This window comes from Macadamia integrifolia, chromosome 3 (assembly GCF_013358625.1).
Source record: "Macadamia integrifolia cultivar HAES 741 chromosome 3, SCU_Mint_v3, whole genome shotgun sequence".
Lineage (NCBI taxonomy): Eukaryota > Viridiplantae > Streptophyta > Magnoliopsida > Proteales > Proteaceae > Macadamia > Macadamia integrifolia.
The window spans coordinates 24,458,771-24,480,527 of record NC_056559.1 but is presented as its reverse complement, the minus strand read 5'-3'; the positions used below and the strand labels follow the sequence as shown (position 1 = coordinate 24,480,527).

Below are 21,757 nucleotides of genomic sequence, written 5' to 3'. Positions count from 1 at the left end.
ATGGCTAGCAAGCTGGGAGATTCTGCAATGCTTCGAAGGGTCTTGTATCATATGGAATTTGAAGATTTTAAGCTTAATATAATTAGTTCAACTTGTCTGATTCGGTATTTCTGTAAAATGCAGAAGTTCTCTGACTGTACTAAGCTTTTGGAGAGTATGATCTGCAATGGCCCCACTCCTACAATAGTCACTTACAATGTTCTTTTGGACAACCTTTGCAAGAATGGGTTACTTGGAGCTGCATATCGGATTTGTAGGGTCCTTAAAAGCAATGGACCTTCTCCTGATACAATTTCATACAATATTCTTATAAACTCTTTCATACACGAAGGAGATGATTTGATGGTGAAACAGTTGTTAAGGGATATGCATAATCAGGGAATGCAGCCGGATTTGGTTACATATGGGTCCTTTATCTATAGCCTTTGTAAAGAAGGGAAGGTATCAGTTGCCCTCCACCTGCGGGACCAGATGGTAGAGGCTGGGGTTAAGCCAAGTATCGTCATATACAATACCTTATTGAATGCCATGTTTCAAAATGGCAAATTGTGAGAGATTTTCTTGCTATTGAAAGAGATGGCAGTAAACGGACCTGAGCCAGATATGGTATCTGCTGATATTCTAAATCGAGCTATTTCTAAAGGCTGGATAAAGAGATTTCCCAAGGCCATGAAAGCTATTGAACTTGTGATTGGCAACAAATCAGCAGAGAAACTTATGTTGCTACAATAACAGGCTGAAAGACTAGAAAACTGATCTTTTGTGAAGTCGCTCTTTTTATTGCTGGTGGATTCAAGGTCAACCAGGTTGGATTGGTCTTCATAAAGTTTCCCTAGAAGATGTTCACATGAAAAACAGGTATCACATATACCTATTCTCTACTTGCAGAAAAATTGAATCTTTTCTACTTCCTTTTCTGTCGGGACTGATTCCCTGAATTTGCATAATATTATTTTTGGTCATTTTGTTATCAAATAACATGACTTCTATGTTGTGTGGTATACTGGTATCCAGACCAAATATTCATGAAGATACGATTAACTCAGCTGGTTCCACCAGTTACAAATTAAATGTATGTCCTGACCCTATGTATATTAACCAGATCTATGTTGTCCAACATGTTATCTATCTTTGTTGTTCTCCAATGATTTTGTACTGACTCCAAAGTTTCTTATTAGATTGCGTTTTTTGTTCGATAAATCAGGCTGTCCACCAGCTAAGAAGTTGGCTAACCGTAAGACATAGATGTCCCAGGTTTATGGTGAACTGTGGAGTGCTGGATTTTTATGGTATCTCTCTCTGTCTCTCTCTAACTCATTAGGTTAATGGAATTTCTGTCGCAACTTCTGCATGGTACTCTCTCTTTTTTCCCCATGTCGTTTAATTTGTACACTTTCGTTTCTCACTCTTACAGGAGATATAGATGCTGGCCATGCAAAACCGCTGGCTGCTGTAAAAAGCTGATGGAAAAAATGGTGTAATCACCAAATGTAGCTCACCAGTGTTCCAGTTTATTCTTGAGACAAGCGGAACCACACTTTGGTTTTGCATTCGCTGAAGACATAGCTTGCCACAAGTGATTCCCTTTAATTTCTATATTGGATTTTCTTAAGTTGTACATTCATCTATTGTCAATATATATATATATATATTTTCTTTTTAAATTTGTTTGTTGTTCCGAAATTGATTGTCATATTTGCCTTATCAATTAATCTACCATGGGTATGCATGTCACTGCTAATCAATTGAAGGTAAATATTGCGAGACTTCCTTAAGATACTTGATGCCACTGGAGTCCTGTTATTGTTTTTGAGTGCTTGTCTACATATTCCTCACTTTTTCTCTGTTTAATTTTGGAACTAGTTTTCTGGAACCAACTGCAATTCATGTTGGTAGAGACTATCGTTGTCATGGTGCAAAGTTGAGCCATGGCAGTGGCCAGGCATGCCAGGCGAGCACACATTTGGATGAAAATATAAATTCTTCTGGCGTCTTCTACAAACGTTCATTTTGGAGTAATCTTTTTCTGGTCTTTTAGGATTTGGTCCCTCACAAGTAGGTAACAGTTGGATGTATAGATATTTTGGTTGAGTGTACAAGCTGTAACTCGTTGGCTGAAATGTGTTAGTAGGCATTGATCCTGAGTATAGTGTTTGTGAAGAGAAGAACAGAGCCATTATTGTACATAAATTTTATAAAATTGGGTTTATTCAATGGCATGATCTTTTCAGTTGAGTTTGCCGCAAAGGGGGTGAAAATAATAGGTAAATAACCAGGTTTATTTGATGGGGTGATCTCTTTCAGCTGTCACTTCTTTTTAACTTTACTGCTGAGGGAATTGTCCAGAAATCTTGATGTTATAATCAGGTTCTCTATTTAGGAGTGTGGTAAGGGTTGAGTTATGTACAGAAAATCTTTACCATTGCTCTCACCAAATGGAAGGCATATCACTTGGGTTGCCTTCTACATTCTTGTTGCTTTCTTTACATTTTTAGATAGTTGAGTCTACAGATTTTTTTTTTCTCATCTATTGCAGGATTTAAATCTCTTTTCGATTTTATGTTTTATGATATTTGTTAACTTCGTTTCATATTCAATGGAGTGGTTGGTCCCTCTTTTGCTTTCAGGGTCAGGAATGGGCTCAGCTCTTTGTTTGCACACTAAAGCATGCTCCTCAACAATGGAAAAGACCTTACGTGTGGTATAGATGTTAATCCTGGAAACTTTTCGCAAGCTATGTTTTCTCTCTAACTGCCCTTTTTATCTTCTTTCAGTGGACTTCCGTTATCATCTGAAGAATGCGCAATTTGAGGTGAAGGTTGCAGACGTGACTCATGTAAGCTTATGAAACTGAACTACCAAACAACTTTCAATGTCGCCATATTTATGTGGACACTTTGGTACATCCATCATACTTCCAGGACCAACTTAAGTTCTGGCCTGGGGCTATTGATATTCTGGCCCTTAATGCAGATGTTCAAGTTTGAGGCCATAAATGGTGAAGATATGTTTAAGAAAGAACCAGCAATAGATGGGCGGCACAGTTTATCTTTACAGGTTTCCTCTATAGCAGGCTCTATCATAGTAGAGCTGGACTGAAGGCAATTATCAAAGGGCTTGACACTGCAGTGGCAAATGGTTGGGATGAGGTGACAGTGAAAGAAAGTCAAGAAACTCTTCGTTCTATGCATTGCATAAGGATCATGTTGGGTCCTTGGGCGATATCTTTATCTCATCAAGAAGTCTAGGTCCCTTTAAGTTGGTTCTTATAAATATTTCCATTATCTATCCACAGAATAAAGTTATGTTTACAGGCAGAATTGCAATTATATGGTGGGAATGTCCATTGCTAAACTTGCGTGTAAGTGTTCATCGTGATCCTTTTGTCTGCAGGGGACTATTCTTATTCATCTTTGGCCATGGAAGTAACTGTATTACAGGTGAGGTACACAAGTTACTACTGTGTTTGTTTGTACTTCATCTTCAAAGGAAAATTTTGATCTGCTCCTCAACATTTAAACTCATGGCAAATCAGGAAAAGATCAGCAAAGTAATGAATTACTAATAATGAAATGATGTACAGAGTCAATCTAGACGGTAAAACAAAAACAATACAAAAAAATGACTTTGCCTCCACTTTTGGCAATGCTATATCCGGAAGAAGGATAGCATATGGTGCCGAAATCATATTTATACCGAATAAAAATAGTGTCAAAACCATACCAATCTGGTACCATATTCTTATTGAAAAGTAGGTATTTTTCTCGGTTCAGTATGATTTCAGAGTGCTTCTTGGTCTATATACAATATCGAATATCAAATATTGTACCAGTTGACACCCTTTCCCAGACCTAGATCCTCTCTAGCATGCCAGCTTGTCTGGCACACACGCGGTTCGTATGCGTCATGGAACAACCTGTCAAAGCCCTCAAAACGGATCCACCCATTACTTTCTCTGACAAAGATCTGGAAGAGTTGAATTGGCCTCACAACGACGCTGTTGTGATTCAATTAGTGGTGGCCAACCACCCTTTCCACAGGGTCCTAGTAGACAAGGGAGCCTTCGTTGACCTCATGTCATACGAAGCCTTCATAAAACTAGGGCTTGGCATCAGGGCTTTAAAACCAGCCCCAGGACCCTTGTACGGATTCTCAAGCATGCCAGCTGAGCTAGAGGGAGTTGTTGACCTACCTGTAACCATCGGACAAGAAGCTCAGACAGCCACAACCATGGTCTCTTTCATGGTCGCCAAGATCGCCTCACCCTACAATGCAATCCTTGGCCGACCTGGTCTCAATGGTCTTGGGGTGATTGTGTCCACTAGGCACATGAAGGTCAAATTCCCAACCAGCAATAGAGTCGGAGAATGCAAGTCCAGCCAGAAGGAATCCTGGGAATGCTATGCCAACTTAATAAAATCTGTCAAAAAATCGTGCTCGGGCCTAGCATGTATGGTAGAAGTTGTTGATTGCAGAGATGAATGCCTCCTGGCCCGAACCGAGCCAGTGGAACAGCTGCTTACCATCCTAATCACTGAGGCGGAGCCGTTTAGAACAGTTCAGCTCTGAGCGCTGCTGAGCTCCCAACGCCACGAAGAAGTCTTGAACTTTCTGCGAGAACTTTGATATTTTCGCGTGGAAAGCTTTTGATATGCCAGGCATCTGCAGGACCATAGCCGAGCACAGTCTGGACATTAACCCTAGCTTCAAGCCTGTCCAGCAGAAGTGCAGGAACTTCGCGACTGAGAGGAATACCATCATCAACGAGGAGGTTGACAAACTCCTAGCCGCGGGGTTTGTGAGGGATGTAAAGTACCCGACCTGGTTAGCCAATGTGGTCATGGTTCCAAAGTCTAACAGGAAGTGGAGGATATGCGTAGACTACACCGACCTGAACAAGGCTTGTCCTAAAGACTGCTACCCTTTGCCCCGGATTGGCTCCCTCATAGACTCGACTGCTGTCCATGAGATGCTGACCTTCATGGATGCATATTCCGGCTACAACCAGATAAAGATGAAGTTGGAAGCTGAGGAGAAAACTGCTTTCCTCACCACTCAGGGTAACTATTGCTACACTGCAATGCCTTTTGGCCTAAAGAATGCTGGAGCCACTTACCAGAGGATGGTGAATACGATGTTCCGAAGCCAGATCGGGAGGAATATGGAAGTTTACGTTGATGATATGCTGGTCAAGAGCACGAAAGGCACTGATCATGTGCTAGATCTGAAGGAGGCTTTCGATGTCCTGCGGAAGAACCAGATGAGACTAAATCCCACCAAGTGTGCATTTGGAGTAACCTTTGGGAAATTCTTTGGTTTTCTAGTGTCACAAAGGGGGATAGAGGCAAACCCCTCAAAAATTGAGGCCATTCACGAGATGCGTCCACCAAGAAACATTCGAAAAGTGCAGAAACTGACCGGGTGCCTGGCTGCACTTAATAGGTTCTTGTCCCGAGCTGGCGATAGGTGCCTTCCGTTATTCAAGCTACTAAAAGGAGGAAAAGGCCAACAACAATTTCGCTGGACAGAGGAATGCGAAGCGGCTTTCAATGAAATCAAGGCCTGCCTAACCTGGCCCCCTCTGCTAAGCCGGCCAGAGCCCGGAGAGGAACTACAGCTTTACCTCGCAACCTTCACAGTAGCCGTTAGAGCAGTCCTCGTCAGAGAAGAGGCAAAGACCCAAAAGCCCATCAACTATGTGAGTCGTCATGTGCTCCTGGAAGCGGAGACAAGGTACCAAAAGATTGAGAAGCTTGCACTGGCACTGGTCGTGACAGCCAGAAAGCTGAGGCCCTACTTCCAAGCACACGCCATTGCTGTATTAACTAATCAACCGCTGAGAAAGTCACTTCACAGCCCCAGCGTAGCAGGACGTATGGTAAGTTGGGCTGTTGAGTTAAGTGAGCACAACATTGAATTCCAACCAAGAAGCACGATCAAGGGCCAGCTAGCTGACTTTTTGGTGGAATGTACCCAAACCGAAGAAGCGGCAGCACCTAAGGCCGAGCCAAACAGAAAGTGGGAGCTCTTTGTTGATGGATCCAGCACCATAGCAAGGAGCGACGCAGGACTTGTGCTGAAAAGCCCTGAGGAATTCATGATACATTACGCCCTTAGATTTGCATTCCCCGTAACAAACAATGAAGCAGAGTATGAAGCCCTAATTGCAGGAATCAAACTGGCAAAGGTGTTAATGATAGACGACCTGGTCGCACATAGTGACTTCCAGCTAATCGTGAACGAAGTCAATGGCCAATACGAGGCCAAAGAAGAAAGAATGGCCAAGTATTTGAAGGAAGTACGTCGCCTGGTGACTAGCTTTGGCACGTTCGTGATGGTACAGATCCCGCGGCAGGAAAATGCAATGGCAAACGCCCTCTCCAAACTAGCTACAGCTGACCTCGCTGACTGCAAGCTCGGTACATTTTGAAGTGCTAGACCAACCTACCTATGCTCAAGAATTGCTGTGCAGCATAACGCAAAGAGCTGAACCGAGCTGGATGGATCCCATCGTGGTCTATTTACGTGACGGACATCTCCCAGGAGATCAAACAGAAGCAAGGACAGTCAAAAGGAGAGCATCCAAATACACCCTCCAGGGTGGAGTGCTTTACAAAAGGGCAATATCCTGGCCCCTGCTGAAGTGCCTGCCCCCGAGCCGAGCTGAAGAGACTTCGCGATGTCCACGCAGGGATTTGTGGGGGACACATCAGGGGTAGAGCACTGGCCTACAAGGTACTACACCAAGGATTCTACTGGCCAAACATGCAAAGAGATGCAATGAAGTTTGTACGGCAGTGCTTCAAGTGTCAGGTACACGCCCCAATACCACACGTCCCGGCTACAGAACTTAGTTCAGTGATCTGCCCGATCCCATTCGTAATGTGGGGAGTGGATATTCTAGGACAATTCAAGAAGGGAAAAGGGGGAGTTCAATTCTTAATTGTCGCTATTGACTACTTGAGTAAATGGGTGGAAGCACATCCCCTGGCCAGATCACTGAGCAGGCAGTGGAGAAGTTCATTAGGGATGACGTAATATTCTGCTATGGTGTCCCAAAGGTGTTCGTCACGGATAATGGTCGACAATTCGACAATTGGAAATTCAGGCTTTTCTGCATTAACTTTAATATTGAACTCTGAAACGCCACTGTAGCACACCCGCAATTGAACGGTCAGGCAGAAAAATCCAACCACATACTTCAAGATGGAATAAAGAAGAGGTTGGACTGGGAGAAGAAGAACTGGGCAGATCAGCTACTCTGTGTACTTTGGGCTTATTGCACTTCAGCTCGGACCCCACAGGAGAGACACCGTTCCGGTTGGCATATGGGATTGAAGCGTTAACCAATGTGGAGGTAACCCAAGCCTCGTTCCGATCAGCAGTGTTCGAACCCTCACAGAACGAAGCTGGGCTCCAAGCAAACGCCATCTTCATAGACGAAGTTCGGGAAGAAGCACTTGTTCGAAATGAAACCTACAAGCAAAAAGTCCGACAGTATCACAACCGGAGGGTCAAGCCACAGGGATTCGTAGTTCAGGACATGGTCCTCAGGAAAGCAGCAGCGGCGGGCCCAAGAAGTGAAGGCAAGCTCAGCGCGAATTGGGAAGGCCTGTACATAGTCTCCAAAGTGGTGCGCCTCGGCACATACCACTTGTAGACTCAGGGGGGTACAACTATACCAAGGGCATGGAATGTGGAAAATCTAAAAAAAAATTACAAGTAGACAATTTTTTCAGTAGATTGCATTGAAATCCCATCGATTGGGTGTTAGCTTTGAAGATTTTATACAATCAGCACCTTAGCAGTTATTCAGTTTTTATCATGGAGCAGATTAGAATCTATTTTGGAGCAATGTATTTGTCCCAAGTGCATACCACACATCAATATACTATGAAGCTTCTCTCAAATATCTGAACTTTCTAAGATTGAGTACAACTCGGCAGAATCTAAGACCGAGCACAAGCTCGGCACCATAAGACCAGACCCTAGTTTTGCGACTCAAAGACCTTAACCAGTAAGGCACATTGCCTGGAATGAGCTCGGAAGAATCTAAGACCGAGCTCAAGCTCGGCACCATAAGACCAGACCCAAGTTTGGTGACTCAAAGACCTTAACCAATAAGGCACAAAAACCGGGCCCCTGATCGGCAGCAACTAAGACCGAGCTCAAGCTGGGCACCACAAGAACAGGCCCAAGTTTGGCAACTCAAAGACCTTAACCAATAAGGCACAAAGACTGGCCTGAGCTCGGCAGCATCTAATACCGAGCTCAAGCTCGGCACCACAAGACCATACCTAAGTTTGGCGACTTAAGGACCTTGAACATAAAGGCCGGCCTGATGGAGGCCGAGATTGTAGCACGGCCTGATGGAGGCCGAGGTGGAAGCCCGGCCTGATGGAAGCCGAGGTGGTAGCGCGGCCTGTTTGAGGCCGAGGTGGTAGCCCGCGCTCCACATCTGCCTCCGTAAAGCCGTGCTGAACCTAGGCCTCCATCAGGCCGCGCTTCCACCTCGGCCTCCATCAGGCCGCGCTCCACCTCGGCCTCCATCAGGCCGCGCTCCATCTCGGCCTCCATCAGGCCGCGCTCCACCTCTGCCTTCGTAAAGCCATGTTGAATCTAGGCCTCCATCAGGCCGTGCTCCACCTCGGCCTCCGTCAGCCGCGCTATCACCTCGGCTTCCATCAGGCCGGGCTGCCACCTCGGCCTCCATCAGGCCGTGCTACAACCTTGGCCAGGGGTAAAAATGACAAAACAAATAGGCAGATGAAGGAGAATCACTGTTTTGGGTAGTTTTGTAAACCCAAACCTAATTTTGGGTATTTTTGTTGATCAAAACTTTTTGTGGGTAATTTTGTAAAGGGAAACCCAAAAGTGGGTAATCATGTAATTCTCCCTTTTGTAACCCAAACCTAATTTTGGATATTTTTGTTGACCAAAAGTTTTTGTGGGTAATTTTGTAAAGGGAAACCCAAAAGTGGGTAATCTTGTAATTCTCCCCAACTTAAAATACCCAAGCATATAGGATCGAGATACCCTCCAAGGACTTGACCTTTCAATTCTCCTCCGACAACCATCCAAGGTCTCAGAGGGGGTTTGGATGGACATCACCAAATAGTGGCAAGTGTTGAGATGCATATCAAACCTTCTCAGCCCTTGAATGAGTGGATCTTTTTCCGCAATGAAGGCTGATTTTTTGTTTTTTTCCCCGGTAAATAGCATTCGAGGCTGATAAGGGGGCAAAAAAAGGGTAAAGGTCGAGGGGGTGGTGGAGGCAGACGTGCCAAATGCCAAACTTCTAAAAGTCATCTTTTTTTTTTTTTTTGGTGAAGATCATCTTTTTCTTACAAAGCTTTGCATTTTGCGATATCCCTGATACAGTACTTTGTGCCAACCCAGAAAGAAAGCCGTCAGTGCTGTCACCACTTCAACTACTAGTAGAGCATGAGAGAATCTCTGTGTTCTTAAATCTCTCATTTTATTTTTTTTATTCAATTTCGATCAGTCAATCCGCCATGGCAACTGCTCTGTTACAGCACCCTGTGCTCGTTAATGGTGGTTTCCAAAGGGATGAAGTTTCGCTTCTGGGTGTCTCCAAAACCGCAAATTTACGCTCAGCTACTACTACAAACCATTTGAAATTTCGGAAGAAGAGCCTTCAGATCAGGTTTTTCTTTTCACTCGCTTCTATCTCTTCGTCTTATCCAATCGCTAAGTCAAAATCCTTTGAATTTATGAATGAATTTGTTCTTTCAATTAATTCTGTAAGGAATAGCTGGAATTGGTTGCTTAGATTTGAAACAGTAATCAGTCAAAAAGAATTTATCTTACTGTAGATGCCAATCAACTAGTACCGAAGAAAAGAAACCGAGAAGAAATTTATTTGACAATGCGAGCAACCTTCTTACTAATCTGTTAAGTGGAGGGAGTCTAGGAACGATGCCGGTGGCTGAAGGCGCTGTATCTGATCTGTTTAGCCGGCCTTTTTTCTTCTCACTTTACGATTGGTTCCTGGAGGTGTTTACTATCACCTATTCTCTGTATTGCTACTTGTACCACTTGGTTACATTGAATATTGTTTAGATATTGGAAAATTTATTATAGATTATAATGGGATAACTCAATGTCATATATAACAACATCTGGGGCTGTGTGCTCCGCCTTAACTGTTATTGTTGTTTAAATAAAGTCATTACCCCATTTTTCCTCACTCATGCTGCTCTGCATCCATATGCCTGTTGTGTTTATTGAAGTCATATGCTTCTTGACTTTCAATATTATCAAGTTTCCTTACTTGTTTATTTATGTTTTGGCAGCATGGTGCAGTTTACAAACTTGCTTTTGGACCAAAGTCATTTGTTGTTGTATCAGACCCCATTGTTGCAAGACATATTTTACGTGAAAATGCATTTTCATATGACAAGGTATGCATTAACAGTTAAACACTCTTCTGTTGTGATTAGTATTAGTATGGGCATGCTTCTGTCATTTCTTTTCTCTTAAGATTCCAATTTCGAACTTACAATGATTAGAAACGGTTTTATATCATGAAGAAACATGGTCTGGGCTGTTGAGGTAACACTTTACTGTGGCTCAGGAACCTGTTTATACACAGTTAAACATGTGGCTATTCAAAATGATGCCAGTGTTTCACTTTGGCATACTGAATTCATGTGACATGTTTCCAAGGTTGGAAATCTCGGGTTTCGGACAGGGCTGAAACCAAGATTTGGGCCGAAATTTTGGTAGTATTGGGTTTCATTTCGGGGACCACCGAAACCTCCAAGATTTTTCCAAATCGGAGAAGATTTTTAGCTTAAAAAAAGTGAAGGAAAACTAGGAATAGAAGTGTATTTTCATTTATTTGTTCACAATGGTTAGATTAGAAAGGGGGGAAGGTGATATCAGAGGAATTGCTGGAAATGGGAAGGAAAAACATTTGATTCTTACAGTGACTAAGATGAAAGCGCAAGTTGTCATGGGAGAGAAGGGAAAGGTTTGTGGGTTAAAAGGTAGCAATCAAATTGGTTTAGGGCTGTTTCTTACAGTGACTAAGATGAAAGCGCAAGCTGTCATGGCGCCAAGGGAATCATAACAATCAATAGACCACTTTTATGTTGATTCTGTACAGAACTTAAAACAAAAGAGAAGAATATAATCCTTTTAAGCAACAGAAGTTACTAATAAGGATAGCTAAAGTACAACAGTTAAGAGTAAAACAACATCAAGAGGCCTAAGCCAAGCCCAAAATGAGGGACTAGATCTAGAGGTAAGTGCCCAAATACATGGATTGTCTAAGAGCATCCCTGGCCAACTCCTCTGCCAGCAAGTTAACAGATATCATCCTCCAAATAATTTCACACCTTGAAGGTCTGACCTGATCGATTGTTATGGAAGAAGTGGCTCTGCAGGACTTGAACCTGAAGCTAAAAGAAGAACAAACGAAAGAGAAGAAGATGAAAAAACTTGAACTGGGAATCCATTAAAATTAGAAGAGAATCTGATCTTTGCCTCAATAAATCCACGTAGCTATGCTTAAACAGCAGAGAGGCAGCTTGTCCTCTGCATCGACATCATAGTGAAGCAATCTTCACTTGAGGTACCTGAAAAACCTCATCTAAATTTAATTAATTTAGCCTCCACAGTGCCCCTTGATCGGATCCTTGATTCTGTAAAATTTGATCATTCTTCTTGCAATTTGTTTCTTCGTAGTTATTTGTGAGAAACAAGTATTGATTAAGGTGTCATGATTTTAGAATATTTATTCTTCTAGATAGTGAGTAACATTATAAAACAGGTAAGTTTTGTTTAGATTGATGCTTTTTGGTCATTTAAATAGTAAAAACTACTATGAGAAATCGCATGAGGGTATATTTGTGTAATATCATATATAAAGAATCAGAGTCCGTTAAGGCCTTTGTTGAATCTGCTTTCATCTCTGCCTCATCTATATGATATTGAACTGTCCTATCAATTCTGCCTTGTGCCAATGATAAGGATAAAACTGTATAGACATCTAATGAGTTGATCTGCTCAATTATGATGAAGTCAGTTTCTTAGTGGTAATAAAGGTTGTAGAATGGTAACCATGTTCAAATACAAGAACTTTAGTTTTGTCTTCATTATTGTAACCATTACATTTTGTTGCACATCATTTAATATATTCTTTTTTCCCCATCAGAGTCGTCGTATTTTTAATTAGGGAGTCCTTGCTGACATCCTAGAACCAATAATGGGGAAAGGGCTTATACCTGCTGATCTTGACACTTGGAAGCAGAGGAGAAGAGGTATGTGTTATGTATCCTTAATGAGTTTATGTTTGCATTCCAGGCTTTAGACTTCAGCCTACAACTAAGCTACAACTAAGCCTTAAAATTTTGACTTGATCATCAAGCAGAGCAATTGTTCTAGAGGTTTTTTGGTACTAGATCCTGTAACTTGGTATGTGATGGCTTTTGACCAGACTGGCCATGCCTGAGTTTTTGCTGGGATGGAAAAAGGGTTTAAGAGGGCCTTTTTTCCCCCAGTTTTAGGAGCTCTACTTCGGGCATCCTAGCTTCTGCCTGATTGACGCATCCTCAGTTGTTGTGCCAAGTAAACATGGTTTATAGATTGCTGCCTTTTAAGGACCAGAAGTGGTTGCTTTAGTGGGTTTGAGCCAGTGCTTATTGAGCCCAGGACTCTGATCTTGCTTGGCAAGAGCTAACGCATGTAACTGTTAGACCTGAGATAGCAGTTCTGCCTAGCCCATCCATTAGACCCTTGTAACTTTAAATCTTATTGGTATGAAATTTTATTTCATTTATTAGCTATTTGGATTTGTCTCATTTTCTTTTTTATGACAATTTTCAAATTAGGGAAACTAGGCAACTTTATTTTGTTACTTTCATAGTTCCTATGTCAGGTTTGAATTCTTTCTTATTAAGTTTATTATTAGGAAAGAAGTATTTAGAACCAGCCTGAGAATTCCAGTTTTATTCCATTTCTGAAATCTTTGAAACCCCTCACCTCTTTCAAATCTAGGTCTGGATGGCTGATTTTAACTCCCCATTCATGTCTGCTGAAGTAGAATCACCATCCTTAATTTTATTTTATTTTTTAATGAAAAAAGGTTGCTCTAAAGGAATTTTGATCCATTTCATTCTCCCTGCATGAAACAGAGCTGTACTTTCCAAGATTAATAGTTTGGTTCAATCCGTTTGCAGAATAAGCTACTATGATTGCTGTTTGGTGATAATGTAAGCCAAAGATACATGATGAAGAGATTTCTGTAGCTTCAAACCCCTAAATAGAGATAATTTGTCTTAACCGGCATGCTTAAACTGAACAAAAGTATATAATCTTCTGAAAAGGGTAGATTTCTATGTTTTTCTTCTTTATTTTTTTTATTTTTCCTCTCTTTTCCAATCAGGAAACGGAAATTTACTGAAAGAACAAAAAAGAGGGGAATGAGAAGTAAAAAGACGCCCTTGGAGGGCCTAGGATTTAAAACTATGAACAAGTTCCCAAAGCCCCAAACTTATCCGTCACCATTTATTAAAAAAATGAAAAAAAAATAAAAAATAAAAATAAAGGAAGGATAGTATCAACCCCGAAACTGAAATTTCCCTAGGGCTCACCATGTGTGTTTATTGTCCTTGTGTTTCTAATGATCACTGTTCTTCAACCAGTCACAAGCCTAGTTGACATTAGTAAAGAATGATAATGTGAAGTCATTTTGGTATCAAATTTAGCCCATGACTATACTATGATGTTGATTGGATGTCTGTAACTGAAATGCGTGTGGCAGATGTAGCCAGGTGTACTGGAAACTGTTTCAAGTTTAGTCATGCCTTCTTTTTTCCTGTTCTTTTTATAAATAAAAAAGCCTTACAATTAGGGGAAAGAATATCACATGAAATTTAAATAGAGATAATAATTGGATTTCATTCATCTGTGTATGGCCGGTTTAGTTTAGTATACACTTCTATTACTGTCCATTGAGAAGTGATTGATTACTTTCCAGACAGCACCTCTGCTCGCGTGATGTTCTTTCAGCTTCTGCTGCTTTTTCTTTTCCCTTTCCTTCCTTTTCACCTTTGTTGTCCCTTCCACCCCTCCTCTTTTTCCTTCCTTGATAAGGTTGAAACTCCTTTTCTGGTTCAGGTGTATAACCTTCATATATCTCCCTTTTTTTGGGACCAACCCCATGACTTTGAACCAGAGAGGTTCTTAAAAGTGAAGGAATTGAAGGATGGGCAGGTTTTGATCCAGGCCGGAGCCCGGGAGCAATGTACCCTAACAAGGTCATTTTTTACTCTTCTAGAATATCCTTTTTGTACAATTAAATGTTTACTACTCACTATTTCTTGTACATTGGAATTTGTCAGATCATATAAGATTTTGCTTTCTTACCTTTTGGAGGGGGACCACGTAAATGCGTCGGAGACCAATTTGCACTCTTGGAATCAACTGTGGCTTTGGCACAATTGTTACAGAAATTTGATGTGGAGCTGAAAGGATCTCCCGAATCGGTAGAACTCGTTACAGGTGCAACAATTCATACTAAGAGTGGTCTGTGGTGCAGATTGAGAAAGAGACGTCATTGATTGAAATGTAGGAGTGTTGCAATCATATTATTGCCACTAATTGTTGTAATCCTCATTTACTGGTTACAGACCAGCACACGTAATCAAAAGTTGTTTACCTCTCTTCCTCCTACAGGCTATAACTGCCAGAGCCTGTTGTTCTGGAAGTTTCTTAATTCTTTCCTTTGGCAGCCAATATAGGATATCTCCCCTAAGGGCTAAGGTGGGATTCTGCATGGAAAAGGAAAAAAAGAAAAAAGAAAAATTGGGATTCCTTCCTTGTATAAGCATATGATCCTTGTACTTTTGCTCCATCTGTATTCCATTACCTTAGACAAAGGAATCATGACCCGTCACCCTTTAAATTTCAAAAGCTGCGACCTGAGAAGTGAGAATCACTCTAAAAAAGACCTAATGAGACTAAAATTGCAAGATTTGCATTATTTTATGAATTAAAATTTTCTAGTCTAAATGCATATCTAAGCTAACATCTTGTCTTAGCCATTCAATGATTCAGGCTTCTGATATACAAGTGAGTATCAAACTTTATTTTCCTGTTGCCCCCACCTGCCTGTTAAAATGGATGCATACGTAAAGGTTTCTCAACTTGAAGAACCATAAAAGAAAAGATTGTTGCTTCAACAATTTCAGTTACATACATGTAATGCCCATTGTTTAAGGAAGAAGGAGAAGAAGAAAAATGGGAGGAGCAGGGTGTGTGGATGGAAAACTGGCAACAACATATTGTATGCTGCACCTGTTCCTTTGATTGGCCTCTACATCGCAGTTGCAACATTGGTATGTTTCTTCAGCATGTCTTTTGATTTGGTGTATGGATTATTCATTCGAAAACATCCATATATACCATGTAAATTGTTCTCTATGAGCACACTCACCATTACGGTGCTAGCAGTAGCCACAAAAATACCACTTGATCTTACCACATCCATGCCTAGAGCTGAGGATCAGTTCTCCAAGCTCACTGGCACTGCATTGTTGTGCACTTCACTTGGGTTTCTTATGCCCTCCCTGGGGAAAATGGGCACATCTTAGCGCTACAGCAACTTGGCAGCATTGAGGGTGGTGGTGATTACTATGGTTGTTAATGTGTGTGTACAAATGGGCACAGGTGTGATCTTTGCCTTCACAATAGAACACATCATCATAATAATCTGCATCTTGGTGTTGCTTTTGTTGCTGTGGTCATCTGCCCTAGGGTTTAGAGGACAAATAGAGTGCTCTAGACCTTATATAGGGTGTCTGATGTCTCATGCTATAGATGATGCAAAGGGTCAGCAAGGATTAAGGAAACTATTAGTGAACCTCCATATAATCAACTATTCAGGAAACCCTCAAATATGGACATCTGAAACTTCACATCATCACAATTTTGTGTTATTATGTACCCTTTCTTCAGTAGTTGTTTTACAAGCCATGGTAAGGTCATTTGCCTTTAAAAAAGTGAGTTTATCATGCAGTTGTGTTTCTGACTACAAATGGTCAATTTTGGTGGTGATTGTGGCTCAACTTCTAACAATTGTAGTGGGGACTATTTGCATCATCCGAAGATGGTTTTCATTAGTCCGTCACAGTAAAATGAAAGAACAGGTCTGGGCACACAAAAATGATTATCATCCAGAACGAGAATTAGAATATCTGAAGTTGATGAAGACCTTATCTTTTAGGTTCCCCAACAAAAAACTCCATAATGTCCTTTTTGTTGCCAGGGACTTCATTATAGATGTGCTTATACACACCCAAATTGTATTGTATACATGTAGCAGCATCATTGGGATCCCAATATTCACTGTTATGAAAGTCTTTTTTCACATCTTCCATCAGTGCATAGAGGGTATTGAAGAAATGCCTTGTTTGGTGACAAATATAGGGGGAAACCAAGCATTATCATCGCTTTGGAATGCTAGCCCATACAATAATTGGATAATGAAAATGGCCATAAAAGATGTAATAAGATGGACAAATACATATAAGAGGGACCATCCAACTCTATCTCATCCAACTAATGACTAAATGGCAGCATGCTTCTAAAGAATGTGCCCTCTTTAGAAGAAAGTTAGAAGCTACAGGGGAACATTATTTAAATCGTCAAAATCTCAGCTATCAGTATAGAGTTTCGTGTGTATCAGTCTTGGTTCTTTCAGGAATTACAGAATTGATGCCATCTCCCCGTAGAGAATCACTAATGAACAGCTTAGAAGAGTCATTTGAAATTATCTATTATGTCTACCAGAAGATTATTGATAATCCAAGCATGGATGATGAAACAAGATGGACGTCAGTAAAATCCTTGTGGGCACAAGGGGACAATCCCAACAACTGGTTCCGTTCTAAGTTTCTCTCTCCTAAATTCAAGGGCTGCTCTTCATTGAAGAATTTTGAGGAATCCGATTTGGAGCAACAGAATGCATGTTGGGTTCTTCTTAGGGATGCTCTCAACGCCATAGGAGAGAAGTATCGTCGAGATGGTTGGAGGTATGTTGTTGATATAGAAGATGGTGGTTCGTTGGCTAAAATGCACAAGGGTTTGATTGTAACTGAATTTTTAATCATTTGTAAATTCATACGAGAGCAAGAGCAGGAGTATAAATCGGATAAGGATCTCTTTGATTCTTTGGAGAAGTGTCTTATAAAGATGCTCTGTGTTATCTTATCCGACCTCCCAATGGCCATACTAAAGGAGATCAAGGGAGATTATCCATCTGAAATAGGTGAAGAAAGAGTGAGAAAAGCCTAGAAGTTCCTTTGTAAACTTTGTTGTTAGGGGAAACAAAAATCGAATGGACATGGCCAGCTGAATTTGATCCGAAGAGTGATACTTCCCTTGCTGCTAGAAGCACTGGTACTGTAGTTGCTCCTAGCTGTGGTTCAGAAATTGTGGCTACTATGGTTGCTCCTGACTTTCATGCTTCCGTTGTTGCTGCTGATGCTGCAATTAGAGAAATTGGATCTGATGAGATTGTTTGAATAACAATGTTTTTAGTGCTTCTTCTCCATGCTCAAGTTCTTGATTCATAGGCATGCCATTTCCTGAATACTAACTACCATTGTATTTTATGATTTTTAGCATTAATTATTTGGTTCATTGAGATAAACTTTTCTGCTTAGTTGTAATCAATTTTTTGCTGTAGTTGGTTTTTCTCGATTGCTTTTATTGAATGAGAACCAAACAGTCCAATGCCCAATCAAACCTAAGACTGATAATTGCTTTTGCATTATTGTTTACTCAATAGACCAGAGGATCTGACCGACCATCTGGGCAATCAACCTTTTCATATGGGGATCCATCATCAGAAGGGAATTTAATTGTCAGCTTGGTCCATGCTGGGACCGTCTCCTTATCTCTATCCACATCAGTTTCTTGATGTATCATCCTTGTATGATTGCTTCCTCTCTCCCTCTTTTCTTTATGTGTCACAATTTATTAATTGGTATATCCTTCCCTAGCTTTTGATGTATCATTAATGTATCATCCTTGTATGATTGTTTCTTCTATTCCCCTTTTCTTTATGTGTCAAAATTTATTAATTGGTATCTCCTTCCCTAGCTTTTGATGTATCATCGTTTGATTCTTGTTTAGTTCTTTTGTTGGGATCCCATAGCTTGGCTTATCTCATTTGGCTTTGACGGTATACGTCTCTCTTCTACTATAATATGTTTTTCATTTAGTATATTAATAGGAAAAAGAAGAGCCCATGTACTATTAGTTATGGAATGATGGATTTCTCCTTCTTGTGACTGAAGAAGATTCATGGTTGAATATTTGCAAGGGAAATGTCTAATAAAAGGACACAGGGTAATAACAAACACTAGCTTGGTCTAATGGTGACAATTTCGGCTTGAAGAGGTTGCATCCATTAAGATAGAATAGCAAAAAAAAAAGTATATGATTGAATTTGGGTATAGAATATGTTATTCCTATATGGCACAACTTCGGCAACTGTGCACAAGGCACTGACGAGGCATTGACAATTCGAAGAGAGAACTCTTAAAGGTCATTTTGTACATGACGTTTGGCATTGATGTATCCTCTATTTAACGAGATGGTGATCTGCTCAGCCACCTCACACATTGTTCTGATTACTCTGTGGAGAGAATTTGTATTTATATATGAAAGACCTAGGGCATGTTTAATAACGTTTCAAGAAACGCGTTTCTGGACACAGAAACGGAAAAAACGGAACAAAAAGTTTGATAAAATTGTTTCTTTTCACTTGTTTTTTAGAAATAGAAATTGAAATTTCTACCCATTTATGATTCAAGAAACGATGCAGGCCGTTTCTAGAAATGACTCGTGGCCATTCTTTCGCTGGTTACTATCGACTTCCAGAAACATAACTTAGAAACGAAAATTTATGTTTCTGCCGTTTCTTGAAGCATAAATGGCAGAAACGTTATCAAACAGGCCCTTAGTCATGCATCAACAATTTGTTGCAGGTTCCAAAGTTAATGCAGCAACCTATATATGTATATTATGAACTTGATAACTTCTATCAGAACCAAGTTATAGCCTTTTGTTTTAAACTATCGTCTAAAGTTGATTATTTATAAAAGGATCGAGCTTCCTTTCACCCATGGTGAAGGGAGAATCTCTTAATCCACAGGCTTTATGGTCGGATGAGACTCTACGAATAGTGCCAAATGCATTGTGGACTTCTTTCAATAGAGGGGCAAGGAGGAATAATGACACTTCAATTTCATCCCTAAGCGGCAAAGTCGGATGGGGTTGAAATTGTCTACAGGTAGACCCAAAGATCCTCTCCTTACTCACGTGTCAAGTTTCAAGCCAAATGGGGTTGACCATGTGGCAAAACATAGCATTGGAAAATCAAGGACTTAAAAGACAATGCACAGACCACCAAATAGGGGAATGGATATAACTGGGAGGGAACCTGCTTGAGTTTTAAGCCTGAAATTTGACACATGGTGAAGACCATTCCTAGATCTCTAGCAATCCAAATGACCACATCACTTTTGCAAACAATAATCATAACCTTATCCCAACTAAATGGGGCTGACTACATAGATCCAATATGCTTATATAGAGAATTAAAAACACTCGAATACATCTGCTTGAATTGAACTCTTACATTGAAGAAATTGCATTATTTAAGTCAAGAATTTGAGACAGATCTTTTTTGACGTCTCATCTGCTATATTTCTGGTTTTCTCATTAGCCATAGTTACTCCCTCAAACTCCTTAGGTAATAAACAGCTATTCAATTCAACCCTCCAAAAAAAACTTCCATCAAAAAACTCGACCGTCCAAAACTGTTGTCTCTATTAAAATCTATAATTCACCAATCTCTTCCAACAATAGATAGGCCCCACTAAAATCTCAGCAGCAGTAGCAGTAGCAGTAGCTGTAGCTGTAGCTGCAGCATTAACCATAACTGGTAATGAACCTAAAATCTGTGGCCCAAACACCTCATTCAGTTCTGAGCAGCTACCAATGCCATGTGCTCAATCAGGTCCAACACTCGGTTACTGCATAAACCCAAGTGAAAACTCTCATTTTCAATTAACAAGAGTAAGTGAGTGTGTGTGTGTGTGTGTGTGTGTGTGTGTGAGTGAGTGAGTGAGTGAGTGAGTGAGTGAGAGAGAGAGAGAGAGAGAAGAGCACATACCTGTAACCCCATTCATTGTCATACCAAGAAACAAGCTTCATGAAGGAGGAACTTAGTCCAATTCCAGCCTTTGCATCAAATATACTTGACCTGGAAGAAAAAAAAAGGCCAACCATATAAAAACGAAAAACAAATAAAACTATAAGACCCTGCCCTGATGACATGGGCTGAGCTCTATTCACCCAATAATTTTTTTTTCCCACATAATTGGTTAACGGCCTACACAACAAAGGGAAGCACGTATAGCGTGATGGGTCAAGTGGGAATTGATTCTGGGTCTGCTACAAGTAGCAATAGAACTTGCCAACTGAGCTAGAGAGGAACTTCTTATTCACCCAAAGTGGACTCATAGTAGTATTGTTATTGCTGTCATAATAAGAACTGTAAATGCCTAGGTTGCGATCATTGCAGATAGATTATCGTACCTACAGTCACCAACGAAATCATTAGAAACAACATCTTCATCTGTATATCCAAGAATGCCTTTCAATGGTCCCTCCGATGCCTGCCTGCGGTTAGATTTGATGTCAGTTGTGAAGGTGCAGGAAAAAAAAATCAGATGGGGGGACTAGACATTAGCCAAAAAGAGAGAAAGGAACAAAGCAGTCAAGGACAGTGGAAATTTTTAGAAACAAACACAAACAGACAAAATTTTCTACATTCAGAGAAATGTGAGTGGGTAAGGTAAACATACTTTATCGTTGCTTTCACATCCTCATATGAAGCAGTTTTCTCAAGTCGACAAGTTAAGTCCACAACCGAAACATTTGAGGTTGGGACACGGAAAGCCATCCCAGTGAGTTTGCCATTGAGTCCTGGAAGAACTTTTCCAACAACCTACAATTCCAGAGCAAAATCATCTCTCATTCTTTCAAAGGAGAGGATTTTTCTTTTCCAATATTTTCTCATTTTCTTCCATGGGTGTCAAGGAGTAGCTATCATACCTTTGCTGCCCCAGTGGAACTCTTAGCACAACCCTGTAGCATTCGAAGGGGTCCAATAGTCGAGTGCACGATTACTGGGGGAGCCATTGGACTGTTTTATCTTAGAGGCCGATTTGCAATATTTCCGGTTGCACTATAGTGGGCATCTATAGTCCTAAGGACAGTGTTAAGTGACACGACTCAGCCCACCAATTTTCTAACAATTTCTGTTACAGGTCTATGAAAATTCCATGCAGGTGATAAATTAAAAGTTTTCCTACACAAAGATGACACTTAGGTTTTCTCTCTCAATATTCTGACAACAATTTCCCTACATGACCCAAATATTTTGGTGTTAAGGACACCGTTAGTCATACAAGAAATATTTTTCTTTTTCTTGAATATAAATCTGTATGCTATTATGTTTTTTGACTACATATGGTAAATCTAACCTTCTTTTTTATGCTATATCACTTTTCATTATTTAAATTATATCACATTCAATCAATGGAACCTCTAGCATGAATAAAAAAAATTCAGCAATTAGACATACTTTTATTGACAAATCAGTGTTGAAGACATATTAGAAATAGTTGAATATCAAATGAGACTAATTAAGAAT

The 21,757-nt window shown here is 40.5% G+C and overlaps 3 protein-coding genes across 11 annotated transcripts; 2 read left to right on the top strand and 1 right to left on the bottom strand.

The window, feature by feature from the left end:
* On the top strand, window positions 1–552 carry LOC122074254 (pentatricopeptide repeat-containing protein At1g09820-like). The gene has a single exon (XM_042639097.1). The coding sequence runs from the start codon at window positions 1–3 to the stop codon at window positions 550–552; it is 552 nt and encodes a 183-aa protein (XP_042495031.1).
* On the top strand, window positions 280–17,715 carry LOC122074670 (cytochrome P450 97B2, chloroplastic-like). Of its 9 annotated transcripts, none has more exons than XM_042639595.1 (11): window positions 280–858; window positions 1,015–1,072; window positions 1,205–1,289; window positions 1,415–1,576; window positions 2,628–2,701; window positions 2,775–2,836; window positions 2,974–3,248; window positions 10,317–10,424; window positions 12,203–12,287; window positions 14,146–14,285; window positions 14,370–17,715. In XM_042639595.1, the coding sequence occupies exon 11, from the start codon at window positions 15,663–15,665 to the stop codon at window positions 16,596–16,598; it is 936 nt and encodes a 311-aa protein (XP_042495529.1). In that variant the 5' UTR covers window positions 280–858; window positions 1,015–1,072; window positions 1,205–1,289; window positions 1,415–1,576; window positions 2,628–2,701; window positions 2,775–2,836; window positions 2,974–3,248; window positions 10,317–10,424; window positions 12,203–12,287; window positions 14,146–14,285; window positions 14,370–15,662; the 3' UTR covers window positions 16,599–17,715. The 9 variants fall into 9 exon arrangements, with proteins under 9 accessions (XP_042495529.1, XP_042495533.1, XP_042495534.1 ...); XM_042639599.1 differs by having other exon boundaries at window positions 1,179–1,289; XM_042639600.1 differs by lacking the exon at window positions 1,015–1,072.
* A 1,912-nt stretch (window positions 17,716–19,627) lies between these two features.
* On the bottom strand, window positions 19,628–21,066 carry LOC122074791 (glyceraldehyde-3-phosphate dehydrogenase GAPCP1, chloroplastic-like). Its single transcript, XM_042639759.1, has 4 exons — window positions 20,907–21,066; window positions 20,638–20,721; window positions 20,213–20,302; window positions 19,628–20,072 (listed from the first exon to the last, which is right to left on the bottom strand). The coding sequence occupies exons 1-4, from the start codon at window positions 21,002–21,004 to the stop codon at window positions 20,018–20,020; spliced, it is 327 nt and encodes a 108-aa protein (XP_042495693.1). The 5' UTR covers window positions 21,005–21,066; the 3' UTR covers window positions 19,628–20,017.
* Between the last annotated feature and the right edge of the window lie 691 nt (window positions 21,067–21,757).